The following is an 18,089-nucleotide window of genomic DNA, read 5'->3' as shown; positions in this document are numbered from 1 at the left end:
ATATATGTACATAATGTGTTCAAAATACAGGAAGCAACAATTACAGAACTAAAAGGATAAACACACATATAGACATATCTGAAGATTTCAATGCTACTCTCTCAGTAACTGACAGAACAAATACACAGAAGATGAGTAGGGATAAAGAAGAGTTAAATATCAACCTCACAAGGTTAATATTTAAAAAAAAATACTTCACCCAACAATCACAGAATAAACATTTTTTTCAGCAGCAGTTAGAACATTCACCAAAACAGAACACATGCCAGTCAATAAACAAAGTCTCAAAGTACTTTCAAAAAATAAAATCAGGGCTGAGGGTGTAGCTCAGTGGTAAGGCATGTGCTTAGCATACGTGCAGCCTTGGGTTCAATCCCAAGCACCAAAAACAAATAAATAAATAAATACAAAATAAAATCAAACAATATATTCTATTTAGTTTGAATCTATACCAGTTATTGATTCTTGCTTTTATTTCTTGTGCTATGGGAGTCCTGTTAAGGAAGTCTGATCCTAAGCCAACAAGGTGAAGATTTGGACCTCCTTTTTCTTCTATAAGATGCAGGGTCTCTGGTCTAATTTCAAGGTCCTTGATCCATTGTGAGTTGAGTTTTGTGCAGGGTGAGAGATAGGGGTTTAGTTTCATTCTGTTGCATATGGATTTCCAGTTTTCCTGGCACCCTTTGTTGAAGAGGCTATCTTTTCTCCATTGCATATTTTTGGCACCTTTGTCTAGTATGAGAAAATTGTATTTATTTGGGTTTGTGTCCGTGTCCTCTATTCTGTACCATTGATCTACCTGTCTATTTTGGTGCCAATACCATGCTGTTTTTGTTACTATTGCTTTGTAGGATAGTTGAAGTTCTGGTATTGCAATACCCCCTGTTTCATTTTTCCTGCTAAGGATTGCTTTAGCTATTCTGGGTTTCTCTCAGCAAAGGAAACTATCAGCAATGAGAAGAGAGAGCCTACAGAGTGGGAGAATATCTTTGCCACTCATACTTCAGATAGAGCGCTAATTTCTAGAATCTATAAAGAACTCAAAAAACTCTACACCAAGAATACAAATAACCCAATCAACAAATGGGCTAAGGAAATGAACAGACACTTCACCGAAGAAGATCTACAAGCAATCAACAAACATATGAAAAAAGGTTCACCATCTTTAGTAATAAGAGAAATGCAAATCAAAACTACACTAAGATTCCATCTCACCCCAATTAGAATGGCGATTATCAAGAATACAAGCAACAATAGGTGTTGGAGAGGATGTGGGAAAAAAGGTACACTCATACATTGCTGGTGGGACTGCAAATTAGTGCAGCCACTCTGGAAAGCAGTGTGGAGATTCCTTAGAAAACTTGGAATGGACCTACCATTTGACCCAGCTATCCCACTCCTCGGCCTATACCCAAAGGACTTAAAATAGCATATTACAGAGATACAGCCACATCAATGTTCATAGCTACTCAATTCACAATATCCAGACTGTGGAACCAACCTAGATGCCCTTCAATTGATGAATGGATAAAGAAACTGTGGTATATATATATATATATATACATATATATATATATATATATATATATATATATGCACAATGGAATATTACTCAGTCATAAAGAATAATAAAATTATGGCATTTGCAGGCAAATGGATGAAATTGAAAAATATCATGCTAAGTGAGATAAGCCAATCTAAAAAATCCAAAAGACGAATGAACTCACTGATAAGTGGATGATGACACGTAATGGGGGGTGGGAGGGGGGCAAGAATGGAAGAAGGAGGAACTGTATAGAGGGAAAAGAGAGGTAGGAGGGGTGGGGGGGAAGGAAAAAAATAACGGAATGAATCAAACATCATTACTCTATGTAAATGTATGACTATGCAAATGGTATGCTGTTACTCCATGTACAAACAGAAACAACATGTATCCCCTTTGTTTACAATAAAAAATAAATAAATAAATAAATAAAAATAGTTCAGTTTATCATTTTCCTTACTAAAAAAAAAAAAAAAAGAATACATTCTAACCACCACGAATAACATGAAAGTATCTGGAAAATCTAATATTTGAAAAATAAAAACACACATAGCCTAAAAGGGACGAAAATTGTGAGATACATAAAACATTCTGTACTAAATAAAAATGAAAATACCATACATAATAATTAGTAGGATATAGCTACGCACTGCTTAAAGAGAAGTTTATCCCTTTAAATATTTACATCAGGAAAGAAGAGAGCTCTAAAATTAGTACAGGCTTTAATTTTAAGAAAAGTCTATAAAGCTGGGAGTAGTGGTGCACACCTGTAATCCCAGTGATTCACGAGGCTGAGGGAGGAGGATCATAAGTTCAAGGTCAGCATAGGCAACTTGGCAAGGTCATAAGCAACTTACTAAGACTCTGTCTCAAAATAAAAAGGGCTGGGAATGTAGCTCAGTGGTAAAGTACCCCTGGGTTCAATCCCAAGTACCAAAACCAAATGACAACAACAACAAAAAAACATTAAAAGAGAAGAGAAAAGCCTTTATAAGTAATGTGAGAAGGAATAAAAGGAATTCTGATGGAATTCTGATTGTGGTAATAGTACCAAGGGCATAATCATGTTAAAAAACACGTGGTATACTTACAAAAATTTTATATTTAAAATTAGCACATCTTATTGGATGTAAATTTTATTTTAGTAATGTATATTTTTTAAATATAATGCCAAGTCCAAAAGTTCTGAAACAATTTTTGCTGTCTTACCAGCACATAACTACACATAACAATTTATCAAGTGTATTTAACAATAGAAACCAAACAGCTGTTAATGGTTTCTTTCCTGTTCCTTTTCAGTGGAACTGGGAATTGAACTTAGTGCCTCATACATGCTAAGGCAAGCACTCTATCACTGAGCTATATCCCAAGGCTTTCTGTTTTAAATTTTGAGACAGGGTCTCCATAAGTTGCTGAAGTTGGCCTCAAAGTTACAATCCTCCTATCTCAGCCTCCTGAGTAGCTGGATGACAGGCATATGCTACCACACCCACCTTGAAGATAGTATTTTAAAGAAACAGATTGACTGGACTGATGGCACACAGTTGTCATTTCAGCTACTCAGGACACTGAGTCAGGAGAATTATCAGTTTGAGGCCAGCATCAGCAACCTAGCAAGCTTTGCCTCAATATTAAAAATAAGGGCTGGGAACATGGGTCACTGGTAGAATAACCCTGGATTTAATCCCCAGAACTACAATATATCAGTCAGTCAATAGAATAAAATAAAAATACTATTGCCAGGAACTCTGATTATCATTTATTAAAATAAGTCAATAAAATAAACTCACCAACTTGATTACCACCTAGTTTAACAGGTTCTGTTTCTAAAGTAGTCAATTTGCCACTTTCTTGGCTGTCTTTACAATTAATGTTCTGAGATAACTGGTTCGCAGTCAGATTTGCATGAAGCTTTTGAATCTCTGCCTCTTTTATTGCAAGCTTAATCCTGGCACAAAAGAAAAGAATTCAAACGTGAGGGTAATTTTGCAAAAAATATCTCATACCACTTCCCACCTCTCAAACTGGCCTAATTTTAAAATTCTGATAGTAGTTAACTCTTAGACAGAATATGGAAACTTTTGTACATAAATAGCCACTTTCTAACTTGATAGAAACTAGTAAAACTGAAAATCTAGATGCCCTACAACCTAGCAATATCACTTTTAGGAATATATACTACAGAAACTCTCATATATATGAATAAGGAACCATGTATAAGGATTTTCTTTGTAATTCTGTAATAGAAAAAGACTAGAAATAAGGTAATTATCAATAAAGGAATTAATTAATTGACACCATTCTAGAAAAAAATCCTATGTAGCTATTAAGATGAAACTAACCACCCAAATCTATTCACTGATCAATCACTCTACCTATCCCAACATGGATGAATTTTTAAAAATGATATGTCCGGGCATGATGGTATATGATTTTATACCACCAACTAAGGAGGCTGAGACAGGAGGCTTCCAAGTTCAAGGCTCTAAGCAACTTAGTGAGACCTTATCTCAAAATACAAAACAAAAAGAACTGGGGATATAGCTCAGTGTAAAGCACCCTTGGGTTCAATCCCCAGTACCAAAAACTAAATAAATTTTTTAAAAAAAGTAAAAATGATGAATGGAAAAGCAAAATTGCAAATATAAACAGTATACTTTTATTTGTGTATAAGAGAATAAATGTACACAATATGGACAGAAAAATACATATCAAATTCATAATAATGGAAATACAGGAGAAGAACGAGACAAGCAGTAAGGACCACAGGATATTACCCATCCTGTAATGTTTTATTTTTTATTTAGAGAAACAGATTTGTAACAAATATCACAAAATATTAAGAAGAAATGACTCCTATGGAATCAGTATTTGTTATAATACTCTCTAGACTTTTCCTTCTATATTTTTAACTTTCTCAACTAAACACTTTCATGTAATTTCCAACAAAAACATTCTATTTGCTGTAACTTCGAAATATAAAAAACATACCTCAATTCTGAAATCACCAATTTATTTGCCTCACAGCAGCCAATGCAATTGTCTTCCTTGTTTGACAAACTACTCATCTGGTGCTTAGAAATGGATGATTTAAAACCAAGTATTTCTCTTTTCAACTGCAAGTTAAAAAAACAAATGTTTATAAATTGTGATACGTATGTGGGATGCCATTGTTTTCTTACTCAGAACACTTAAGTTTGAAAACTTATATGATATTTAATGGAAGCAACCTAATGTTAATCAATAGGAAAATGTACAAATACATTAGGAAACTAAGATAATGGAAAACCTATAATAAATAATTAAGATAAGGGGAAAGTATAATAGTTAAATAAACTTGTGTTATATAAATTAATATGGATACATTTTATAACATAATACCAAGTTAAAAAAACAAATTCCATTGGTACACAAAGTATTTTCAAAAATATATTAAGAACTGTATGGGCATGGTGGTGCATGCCTGTGATACCAACAGCTCTGGCGGTTGAAGTGAGAGGATCACAAGTTTGAGGCAAGACTCAGCAATTTAGCAAAGCCCTAAGCAACTTAGCAAAACCCTGTCTCAAACAAAACATAAAAAGAACTAGGAGTGTAACTTGGGGCCCAGCGTTCAATTCCGAGTACAAAAAAAAAAAAAAAAAAGAAATATGTATTTCTATATAAATTTATATGTGCCAACATTTAAAATATGGAAGAGAAGGTAACAAAAGAATTTCAGAATAGTTGCTACTTAGCCGGGCAGGTCCAGTGGCGCACTCCTGTAATCCCAGCAGCTCAGGAAGGTTAGGCAGGAGGATCAAAGCCAGCCTCAGCAAAAAAGCTAGAAGCTAAGCAACTCAGTAAGACCCTGTCTCTAAAAGACAAAATAGGGCTGGGGACATGGCTCAGTGGTCGAGAGTCCCCGAGTTCTATCGTCAGTACCCACCCACCTCACCCCCAAAGAAAGAATAGTTGCTACTTTTGAGCATGGAGGGAGAATGGAGCTGACAAAGTACATATAGAGGTTTTACCTATAAACTTTATTCTAAAAACATCTGAAGTTGATACAACAATGTCCCATATTTTGCAAATGTTAAGCTTTATTACAAATGCTAAGCTAATTACACTCTAGGAGTTAAAAAATTCACATTTCCAAACCATATCATTCTTAGCACCTCATGAAATATAGCATTAAGTATACATTATCATACTAACTGCACAGTCATATATCAAATAATTCTTAACACTGAGCACACAAGAGCTTTAATTTATAAAGAAAGTTATCTGCATATGATTACTTTCTACTTCCAAAAGCAAAATTAGATTAAAAAGCTTAGCAAATAATCAATATCCAATACAGGGCCTCCCAGATGCTCGACAAGCATTCTACCACTGAGTTCTACACCAGCCCAGTTCTACACTATTCTCATAAGTACATGTAAAGTTGCTCAACATTTTAGCAATCAAGGAAATGAAAATTAAAACCACAGTGTAATACCACTTCATACCCACTAAGATGGCTGTAAGCAAAAAGACAATAACAAGTATTGACAAGGATATGGAAAAAAAGGAACCCTCATACACTGCTGATGAAAATGTAAAACAGTATAGACATTTTGGAAAACAATTCAGCATAAATTTACCATATGACCCAGCAATTATCCTGGGTATCTATTCAAGAGCAATGAAAACATGACCACACAAAGACTTCTAAGAAAATGTTCACAGCACCTTTACTCATAATAGCCTAAAAGTGGAAATAATCTAAATGTTCGTCAACTGGTGAACAGATGAAATGGAATACTATTCAGCAAAAAATAGAAATGAAATACTAATATGTCACAATATGAATGAATCTCAAAAATATTAAAAATATATACTGATAGATGCAAAAGACCACATGTTGTTATGCCTTCATTCATCAAAATGTCCATAAAGGAAAAATATATAGAAACAGAAATTATTAGTAGTTTCCCAAGGGTAGTGGTAGGGGTGTAGGACTAATTCTAAAAGGACATAAAGGATCTTTGGGGGATGGCAGAAACTTATAAAACTGCATTGTGGTGATTGTTGTAAGATTTTTAGTAAACTTATTAAAAGTCTTAAAACAATTACCACAATGCAGGAATTTGCCCAGTACTGCAATTAGAAAACTAAAATTTAGTAAATTTACTAAATTTTCAAAGGGGTAAATTTTGCAGAATAAATTACATTTCCATGAAGCTATTTTTTAAAAAAATAATGTGCCATTCTTATATTTGGCATCTGATACAAAAGGAAGGGTAGAGGAGTAGAAAGGTAAGTGTGAGGCAAAAATGGGAATTAAACAGAAAAGAAATTTGTGCCAAAGTACAGACAAGTAGGAACAAAACTAAAAGCCAATAAAGCAACTCCAAAATGATGTCCTCTCATAAAACACTTGAGTAAAATTTTTCTATTCCATTAAGCAACCAAGTACAGTACATTTCTTTTCACATATACTTACTGGCAAATGGGATATCATTTTTCCCAAACTTCTCAGTTCTACTCTTGAACTTTCAATTTCCTGCTGACATAAATCTAGTCGCTCATTCTGTGCTGCAACACGAACCTTTAATTCTCGGTTTTCATTCATTAGAGAAAATTTTTCTCTCAGTATTTCATCTTTGTCTTCTAACTCACTTTCTAGCTTCAGAACACTTTGTCTAGATTCAGTCAATTGTGCCATGACTTCTGAATTCTTCACTGCCATAATCCTTAGTTTTTCTTTTCCATTGTTGTTTTCTTCTTTTAACTGCCTATGAAGAAAAAAATTGAAATGAAAATAAAATGTGCATTCATTTTTAATAATCATATTTAGATACTCAGTATAGAAATATTTTGAAGTATCAGGCATAGTGGGGAACACCTGTCCCAGTTACTTGGGAGGCTAAGGCAGAAGAATCACAAATTTGAGGACAGCCTTGACGACTTAAAAAGGTCCCTGTCTCAAAAAAAAATAAATAAATAAAAAGGGCTGCACGATGCAGTTTAGTGGCACAATGCCCCCTGGGTTCAATGCCCAGAACTGAAACGAAAAACAAAAACATTGATGCAAAAACCCTAGCAAACTGAATACATCAGTACATTAAAAGATGATTCACCACAATCAAGTGGGATTCATCCCACTTGAAAGGATGGTTCAATGTAAGCAAATCAATAAATATGATATACCACATTAATAGAATGAGGAACAAAAATAACATGGTTATCTCAACAGATATGATAAAAATCAACATCCTTCATGATAAAAATGCTTATCAAATAGGTGTAGATGGAACATACCTCAATACAATAAAGGTCATATATAATAAGCCAACAATTAACATTACACTGAATGAAGAAAAGTTAAAGGCTTTCTTTTTAAGATTTGGACAAAGAAAAGGATTTCCACTTTTACTACTTTCATTCGACATGGTACTAAAACTCCTAGTCAGAGCAATCAGGCAAGAGAAAGAAATAAGGGTGTTCAAATTTGAAAAATAAGGAAGTCACTGTTTATAAATGAAATGAGCTTATGTACAGAAAATCCCAAAGATTCCACCAGAAAATTTTAGAACTAATTACTGAATTAGCATGACTGCAGAATATAAAAATCAACATACAAGAATCAGTAGCATTATTATTCCTTTCATGTTTTGTTTCGTTTTTTGAGTGCTAAGGCTCAAACTCAGGGACTCCTGCATACTAGGTAAGGACTCTACCACTGAGCTACACCCTAGCCCTCAAGTAGCATTGTTATAATGACAACAGTGAACAATCTGAAATCTAAATCAAGAAGGCAATCTCATTTACAATACTACCAAAAGATACTTAAGAATAAATTTAACTAAATTAGTGTAAGATCTCTACAATGAAAATTATTATAAAATACTGAAGAATGATATTGAAGAGAACACACACACACACACACACACACACACACAAAATGAAAGGTATTCATGGACTGGAAGAAGCAATATTGTTAAAATGTTTACACTACCCAAAGCAATCTACAGATTCAATGTAATCCCAATTAAACTTCCAGTGACTTTCTTCATAATAATAGAGAAAACAATCCTAAAATTTATATGGAACCAGAAAAAACTCAATAACCAAAAGCAATCTATTGCTATTTTGAATAGCTAAAGCAATTTTGAGCAAAAAGAACAAAACAAGAGGCACTACACTATCTGATTTCAAAATACACTACAAAACTATAGTAATCAAAAGAAAAGAACATGGTATTGATATAACAACAGATACATAACAACAGATACATAGACCAATGAAAGCCTAGAAGCAAATTCACACATCTATAATCAACTAATTTTTAACAAAGGCACCAAGGACTTGAACTGGAGAAGAAATAATTCAATAAACAGTGTTAGAAAAATTGGGTGTCCACATGCAGGACAATGAAACTTGATCCCAGACCCAATTCAATGAAACTACTAGGAGGAAACATGGGAGAAATGCTTCAGGTCACTGGAAATCATAAGATTTTTTGAATAACACCTCAAAAGCATAGGCAACAAAAGCAAAAATGGACAAATGGAATTACATCAAACTAAAAAGCTTCTGCAGAGCAAAGGAAACCATCATTATGTGTGTGTGTGTGTGTGTGTGTATATATATGTATATATATATACATATGTATATATATATGTATATATATATGTATATACATATATATACACACACACTCCTGACAATGAAGTCAAAAGTAAGTGGAACCAAATTTGGTTCAACATAATTGCAAAGTCAATTTAAGCGCCCAGCATTGGTGCCTAAAGTTCTTACAAGAATTTTTTCAAGAAATACTATATCAGCAATACTCTTGATGACACAAGGGAGAAAGATACTGTGGACACTTTGAATGGTCAATCTCTGAGTGTGAAGTTTTAGAAATATTTCAACCAATGTATTTCATTTATATTTTCCTTTTTTTTAAATTTTAGTACTAGGGACTGAATGCAGGGCCTAAGCATGCTACACAGTATTTTCCTCTTTATACAAGTAATATATGATTTAAGAAATGTCTTTAAGGGGTTTAGGAGACAGCTTAGTGTAAGGTATTGGCTAGCATGTGTGAGGCCCTGAACTAGATCCCTAATACTGGAGGGAAAAAAAGGTCTAAGTGTAAGAATTCTTTATACTAAAGTATAAAATAAAAATTTAAGTGATAAAGCATTGTGTCATAGTGCAATTAGCAATATTTTTCTTTCCTAAAGTACATCTTGCAATTAATAGCATCAGGTGATAGAAAATACTCTGGTTACATAAAGTAACCTTTATCTCTTCTACCACACAAAAAAGACTACACATAATACCTTAAGGAAAATGTTAAAATTAGACAAAGCAATTGTTTTGATTGCTACCACTACCCTTAAACTAACAGTCTGAAGTGATAAGGACTGATTAATATTAACCTCTGAACTGATGATGTAAATTAATTCTGAGAGGCCAACATGATATCCCAAAGAGTGTTCAGGAGTCAGAAAATCTCAGTTCTCATCCTTGATCTTTTTGACCCTGGTTACTCTCTGGGCCTCTGTTTCTTCACTTATAAAACAAGAGGACTGCTGGGCATGGTGGTACATGCCTATAATCCCAGTTACTTGGGAAGCTGAGGCAGAAAGATTGGAAGTTTGAGGCTGCTTTGGGCAACTCAGTAAAACTTTGTTTCAAAATAGAAAATAAAAAGGGCTGGGGACATTGCTCAGTGGTAGAGCATCTGTGGGTTCAATCCACAGTGCCAAAAATGAAAACAAAAAGCCAATGATAACAACAAGAAGGTCATAACAATAACAAGAAAGTGAATTAGGTTATTCTTCATGATTTACAAAGTTCTTTTTTTTAACATTTTTACTAGCTATTAGTTAATGTGATCATACTATAAATCATTGTTAATTTTATCTAAATATATGCAAGGCAAACATGTTAATCAACATCGCTCTACGTTTACAAGTATGTTAACATTAATACCTTTTATTGCATTTAAAATTGTAACTTTATAGCTACAAAAGTGTTTTCTGGCACAAAGCTTATTCTTCTACATTATTAAGTTCATAATTAAAATATATAAAATCTTAGGCGTTTAAGTATTTCAACTTTTTCCATCTCCACACAAATTCTTTTTTTCTGCAATACTGTACCTTAATTTCTCTTTCAGAATTTCAAGTTCACTTTTATATAGACCACACTTTTCTTGGAGCCTTTTATTTTCTTTTTCACAGCTAACTAGATTTTTCTCTAATATTTCTTCTTCAGTTTGAACCTAAAACAATAAAATTATTAAGTGCAAGTACTTATATGGTCATAAGTTTTATTTCAAATTAGAAATATAGGTAGTGATTTCACAAATAAGCAGGAGAGTAGACTAAGTGATTTCATGTTTTAAGTTTCCAGACTTATAGTGAAAAGAAGCAAAATGAAGTTCCTGGGAGTAATGAAAGACAGAAAGGAGAACACTACTACCTGTCCAGAACTACTTAAGAGCCTATTATAGATGGGCAATTGCATTGTCACTTAAAAGCATAAGTATTCTGGGCCTCATTTAAACAAAGCAAGCAACTCAAGCAGAAATGCTGCACCCACATTATTAAAGGCTAATGTCAGTGCAAATGTTCCAGAGATATACTTTTTGAAAGTTTAATCACAAAATACTCCCACTGAAATAAAAGTCTGAATGTAAAACATAAAATTCAAGCACCCAGGTTGGAGCAAGAGCAGTGAAGGATTGGGATATCTGTCCACTTCCTTTGATACCCTTGGTTATATCCACCTAACTATAGGGCTTTGCTCAGCAGAGTTAGAAATTGATAATATTAAGGAAAGTATAAAAAAAGTTTTCCTCTCTCCCCCTGAGGATATTTCTTCAGCTAAGTATTCCTTCCTCTACAGATAATCTTATTAAGAATCCTTCTAAGATAGTCCATTCCCACAGGGACCTTCTCCAAGGTTTTCAAAACAGTGATCTAATTAACTAATTCATACTTAAGATTTCAGTATTAATAAGATCTTAATATTTTATATGGCTAAATGGTATTTACAGTTTTATTACAAAGGAATGCCAAATGAAATCTTCCTCCTTATTAGTATCTGATATGGTTGATAATTTCTCCTCTAAACTTTTTTATTCTTTAGCTGCCATGGCAGTATTTTAATAGATTGGCCTTTTTTCTTTACTTCCTTTTATTAATTGCTCACTTTTTACTGTGTTATTCTCTTTTTATATATTCCCTTTGAAACTTTATTTTTCCCTTGCCATATATATTCCCATTGAAACTTTATTTTTCCCTTGCCAAAACTGCATTAAGAGAAGCACTCACCCAAAGTCTCCTCATGCTATACAAATCATTTTAACATCTTAACTTATGAGACCAAAGATCTTTTATTCATTATCTTTCAATTTCCTTCTTCCTTCCACCCAAAACTTCTTTCTGTATTTTTATTTTTATTCACTTTTTTCTTTAAGGCACAAAAAACTCTCTCTTTCATTAAAAATGTATGCTTTTGGACTATATCATCTTTCATGTCCTTCAGACCCTTCTGCCATCTTCCATTTCCCTATACTTCCAGAGTCTTCAATTTCCCTCTACTCCAATGGCCCCTGCCTATGAAACCTACTAAGATGTTCAGGGTATGCCTAGTTCTAAAAACACTCTTCCTTAATCCAGCTTCTTTCTATCTTTCCACCCTCCCCCCACACCACCGCTTATTTGCTCTTTACCTTATGATATTTCTTTGTAACCACCATCTACTACCTTCCTTCCTCTTTCCCCACGCCTAAGATTGTGCCTTCTATACAGTCCTGTCTCATTCTTCATCCTTGACAAATTTGCAACATCTGACACTGAAGACGACTGTCTTCTTTTAAAAATGCTCTATTGCTTTGGATTTTCTTATTAGACTTTGCTAATTTTCTTTTTAATCACCTCTTCTCAATATATTTCAAAAGCTCTTTTACCTATTTTTCATTCTCTTCTCACTCCATACAAAATTCCTCTGTCAATGTCCAAGCTTCTACTACTTAAATACTGTCAATTATTTTTTGGGGCGGGGTCGGGGGTACCAGGGATTGGACTCAGGGGCACTACACCACTGAACCACATCCCCAGCCCTATTTTTTTGAATTTTATTTAGAGATAAGGTGCTTAGCACCTTGCTTTTGTTGAGGCTGACTCTGAACTTGAGATTCTCCTGCCTCAGCCTCCTGAGCTGCTGGAATTACAGGCGTGTGCCACTTTGCCAGGCTTAAATACTATCAGTTCTTAAATATGCAGGTCTAGTTCAGATTTCAATGTCTAAGACAAGACCTGGAGACACAAATTCTTACTTCTAGATATTCTATAGTCATGCCAAAATAGAATTCATCTTTTCTCCCAAACTATTTTGATTCATGATGCAAACCAGCAACCTAACAATACTATGCTTTTCTCTTAATGTCTGCTTCTAATATATTCAAGTGGTCACGAGATCCCATTGATTAACAGCTCTCATATCTCTCTACACATATCCATCATGTTAAGTACCTCCTGCCTGGCCTCTCAGAGTGTCCCTGACTTGTATCCACCTGTCCAACACAAATTCACAGTGATACCAGAGTGAATGAATACCCTGGAATATGTATTCTATCATTTCCTCAGCTTAATACTATTTAATGACATACCATCATCTTTGAAATACCCTAGCAGCTCATATGTCTGTCTACTCCATGAAGCCTCTTCTGAGCCCACCAGTTTGTTAAATCTCCCTTCATGCCACCAACCATACCTAACACTTTATTTTTATTATACTTTATAAAATACTGAATTTGTTTATATACCTACAGATTTTACTAGATTGTGACCTCTGGCATGATGTTGTTATGTATAACTGAACCTCCCAAACACTAGCACAGAACCTGGCATGTAAAAGGAACTTGATAATTAATTAATAAGTGAACACCCTATGATTACCTGTACTCTGAATCTTCTTACTCTACCCTTCTTAAAGCTTTTTTCCCCTGCTTTCTTTAAACAGAATCATCAAGCTCCTGTTTTCATTATTACCCCAAGATGGAAGAGACCCATATCACTACCTCTTTACTAGACCGTTCTGAGCTCAATATCTGAATATCCAACTTGTGACTTTCCTCCATACAGAATTTATTACCATGTAGTATTACTTAAAGATATTAAATAAATGTAATGAGGTCATTATATTCCTATATGGCATCAGTTCAAGGGGTCATCCTTCAGGGGGAAATAGGCCCCTCTTGGGCTGGTAGGTCAAGGAGACCAGTTGAAGGCTACATAATCTACTTGGCCTTCATTTTCAGGAGGTTAGGGGAATGAATCTCCTGCTTCTATTTCTCTAGTTCCAACCTCTATTGACTCACATCATTACTTCTCTGTATTTTGTTCCTACTCTTTTTTCTCCTTAAGTTAAAAAAAAAAAAAGTTTCTTCTGACAATAAATGTTTTAAATAGTATCCTTAATTAATATTTTTAAAAATCTCTCTTTCATTGGACACAGTGGTACATGCCTCTAATCCTAGTTACTTGGGAGGCTGAGGTAGGAAGATCACAGGTCCAAGGCAACACAGCAACACCCCCATTAAAAAAACAAAAGAAAGAAGTTAAATGAAAAATATATAAATAAACTTTGAAAATTCTTTATTTAAATGCTTTTATTATGAATAAAATCCTAAAAAGTACTATTCTTTAACCATAAATAAACATATTCTGCTTTTAACTACCTTTATTTTCAGAATATGGACATAGTATAAAACATTGAATTTGCGCAACTGCCTCTTTACCTTTTCCAATTTTTCAGCCACTTTTTCTTTATATTGTTGGAAAGCTTTACTCAGTTCCTCAGCATTATATAGTGCTTCATTCCTTTGTCGTTCAGCTCTAAAATTTAAAAAGAAATAATGAATATAAGTAAAGAATGCTCTATATTTGAATAGTTAGGTTTAAAAGTAATTTTTATTTAATTATAAGGAATAATTAGAAGTTTTTAAAATAGTAAAACAGATTATTAGGCTTAAGCTGTAAAATGAAGAATGAAGACTACACTATAATCATTTTCATACCCTATCAACATAAAAAAAAAGTATAATACAAAACACTTATAAACTCCAAAATACACATAAATTCCTGTATGTTGGCAATATTTCTTCCTAAACTGGAAAAGACAGATTAGGGAAACAGATTGTTAGATGGTAAATTTTCAATGGTGAGGTATTACAGAATTACTCCACTGTTAAAATATTTAAATTACCAAATAAATTCTGTGACTTGCACAAGTCAAGTAAATTTCTTAAAAAATATTTTAATAAACAGTAACTTCCACTAACACAAGATATAAAACTCTAAACAACAATAAAAATAAAATCCAACTACCACCAAGTACTGCTTAAGCCTCACCGTACTATTTCATCTCTAAGTTGACCCTCACCTTTCCTCATATTTCTCATATTAAACTGAGAAACATCAGGCTGGAACTTAATCAATATAACCTCCTTACCTAAAACATTTTTTATATTTAAACTTATTCCCATCACATTCTTTCTAGTGTAAGTAAATGCATGACCTTCCTCTCATCCGAGGTGAATTACTCAGTCTATATTCTGGATCTAAACTCTTCCCACTAAGAAACTTCCTGTATTTTCTGCATTTTCAGTTTTTTCTCTATTAGCATATATAAACAGATTCATGTGAAAGTACCTCAATTTCTGAATACTTACCTTTTTCCTTGTTTACTTTGTTCAAGTAAGTCGACCTTCAACTTTATACATTCCTCTTTGGACTCTTGCAAACTGTGTTCCTTTTCAATCACCATTTTCTGGCTCTGCTCTAATTTATCTTCTGCCTCTCTACAAAATAAATTTTTAAAAGTTGGGTTTTTTTTTTGAGGGGGGTGATGCAGGGTCTCATGTGTGCTTGACAGGCACTCTATCACAAAGCTGTATCCCCAGCCCCATTATAAAGACTTGAAGTAATTAACACAGATATGCAAGAATAATACAACATTAGGAGTTCTATTACTTTATTTTTAAATATTTTTTTAGTTGCCATGGACCTTTATTTTACTTATTTATATGTGGTGCTGAGAATCAAACCCAGTGCCTCACACATGCTAGGCAAGTGCTCTACCATTGAGTCACAACCCCAGTCCCAAGAATCTGTATTTCTAACATGTTCCTACATGATGCTAATACTGCTAGTCCCAGAACTGCACTCTGAGAATCAAATAGCATAATATGCTAGTGAGTACATATATACATATATTTTCCATTTTATCCAAGGTAGAAAAACAAATGATAAAGAACCTGATCTCTTATAGTTTATTTCTTGCACTTTATTGAAGGACTGAGTATGTGTTACTATACAGTGAGAAGTGAACTAATTCATATTTAATAAAAGCATGTAAATAAACCCCTCAATTTAGATTTAATCTTTTTCAGTCCCTATACATTACATGTAACCTGCAGCCAAGAGGAGTTACGATTGAGCACAATTAGATTCAACAAGTTCATACCTGGACACTACTGGATCATTATAGATTTATTGGAGGTAGGGGGAAGAGACAAAATTTAATAACAAAGAGAAGTAGGAAATGAAAATCTTAAAGCTCTAAAAAGGTATATTTACCTCAAAACTTTATCTTGAGCTTTGACTTCTGCTTCTAAATTTATAATCTGTTCTTCTAATATTGGGATATTGGCTGCCTGTTGCTGAACAGACTCAAGCACAGAAACCTAAGACATAAAACAACTTTCAGAGCACTTTCTCTTAGAAAATAAACTAATCAAAAAGAAAGAAAGAAAGAAAGAAAGAAAGAAAGAAAGAAAGAAAGAAAGAAAGAAAGAAAGAAAGAAAATAAACTAATCTATTTGGTCCTTAGTCTTTTTCCTGTCATATAAGGGGGTTCAACAAGACTCCCTAGTCATTGGCCAAATGTAATGCTATCTATTTCTTTAATCAATGATGAGCATGTCATTATCACAAAACAGTCTCAGTACGTGAAGTCCTGTCATTACGCTTAATATGCTCCATATCTCAGTAAAACTGATTAGCTATTTGTGGGGGAGGTGGGGAGAAGACTTATCTACTGATATCATCTGGAGACAATTTCAGATAAATTAGAATATTAAATATAAAACATCAAACTATAAAAAAAATTGAGTTTTTATGATTTGAAGATTATTTTAGCTGGGCATGATAACCTATACCTATAATCCCAGTGATTCAAGAGGCTGAGGCAGGAGGAATTCAAGTTCCAGGTTACTCTGGGCTACTTAGTGAGACCCGTCTCAAAATAAAATGTAAAAAGCCCCTGGAATGTAGCTCAGTGATATAGTGTCCCTAGGATCAATACCTAGCACTAAAATAAAAAAATTAAAAAGAGCTATAGATATAAATCAGTAATAGAGAGGTTCTGAATTCAATCCCTATACCAAAAACACACACGCACACACACACTACACAAACAACACACAAACAAACCAAAAAACATGTGAACTGCTCTGGAAAAGGCAGCATTCCTAAACACAATTTAGAAAATGTTGAGGGAGTAAAATACCATTATCTATCTCACCACTTAACAATAAGCACTGTTATGTTTAAGTCCTTGTAAAAAGAAAGGTTAAAATCTTATTAGTTCAATAGTTAATAAACTCTTTTTATTTAGTTGGGCAAGGTGGTGCACACCTAGAACTCTAGGGGCTGAGGCAGAAGGGTTGCAAGTTTGAGGCCAGCCTCGGCAGTTCAGCAAGACCGTCTCGAAATGAAAACTAAAAAGGGCTGGGTATATAGTTCTGTGGCAAGAGTGTCCCTGGTTTAATGCCCAGTTTAAAAAAGAAACAAACAAAAACCCTCTGTATCTCTTTTGAGTTTATAAGCATTTATGAGTTTAAAGAGATTATAGTTGAAGAAAATTTAAAACATCTTTAATGAACAGAAAATGTGAACAAATTACAGAAATCGCAATTGGCAAAGAAATATACTAAAAAAGTAAACCTCAAAAGAAATGAGGAAAAATGGTCTTTTTACCTCGAGGACAAAAAAATGTAGAATGCTGAAAAGGTTGTAGGAAATGACTGAAAACCCCTCGTTCCTTGTAATTTGGTCATTCTGCCTCTGGAAATCTAACCTAAAAATAATCCCAAATACCAAAAAAGTTTTGTGCTCATTACTGCACTATTTTCTCCCTCAGCAGGGAAAAAACAAAACAAAACACACATTTTGTCATTTATTTTTATTTCTAAGTAGTAAGGAAAAATAAGCTTTCCCCTAATTCCACTACTTAAAACTATATATAATGACTATAAAATGGATAGATTAGACCAATAGACCACAAAAATAGTGAAAACTCCATTCTGATCTTTCAGTTCCTCCTGAAGTTACCAACAGCCTTTTTCTCCTTATGTATTTCACATGTATAACTATATACATACAAACACAAACAGATATATGCACTTTTTATAAAAACAAAACTGGGAACTTTGTACTTGTATATTACTCTGTAGTGTTTTTCTACCACTAAATATATGAAGTAATAGATTTGTTGTTTC

The 18,089-nt window shown here is 33.6% G+C and overlaps 1 protein-coding gene across 6 annotated transcripts in view; it reads right to left on the bottom strand.

The window, feature by feature from the left end:
• CCDC18 (coiled-coil domain containing 18) overlaps positions 1-18,089 on the bottom strand; it is a 138,160-nt gene that overhangs the window by 107,838 nt on the left and 12,233 nt on the right. For 5 of the 6 annotated variants that reach the window (XR_013764582.1, XM_079144534.1, XM_079144533.1 and 2 more), the window contains exons 6-12: positions 16,168-16,274; positions 15,261-15,389; positions 14,328-14,424; positions 10,681-10,802; positions 7,011-7,302; positions 4,535-4,659; positions 3,334-3,491 (exon numbers count right to left, since the gene is read on the bottom strand). Coding sequence is in view for 5 of the 6 variants with exons in the window: in XM_079144534.1 (XP_079000660.1) it covers positions 3,334-3,491; positions 4,535-4,659; positions 7,011-7,302; positions 10,681-10,802; positions 14,328-14,424; positions 15,261-15,389; positions 16,168-16,274 (1,030 nt within the window). In the remaining variant the exon portion in view is untranslated. The remainder of the gene's footprint in view (positions 1-3,333; positions 3,492-4,534; positions 4,660-7,010; positions 7,303-10,680; positions 10,803-14,327; positions 14,425-15,260; positions 15,390-16,167; positions 16,275-18,089) is intronic. The other variant, XM_079144532.1, reaches the window with a different exon arrangement.

The sequence above is a fragment of the Sciurus vulgaris genome (assembly GCF_902686455.1).
Source record: "Sciurus vulgaris genome assembly, chromosome: 1".
Classification (NCBI taxonomy): domain Eukaryota; kingdom Metazoa; phylum Chordata; class Mammalia; order Rodentia; family Sciuridae; genus Sciurus; species Sciurus vulgaris.
The sequence above is the reverse complement of the archived record's forward strand: the minus strand, read 5'-3'. Positions and strand labels throughout refer to the sequence as shown.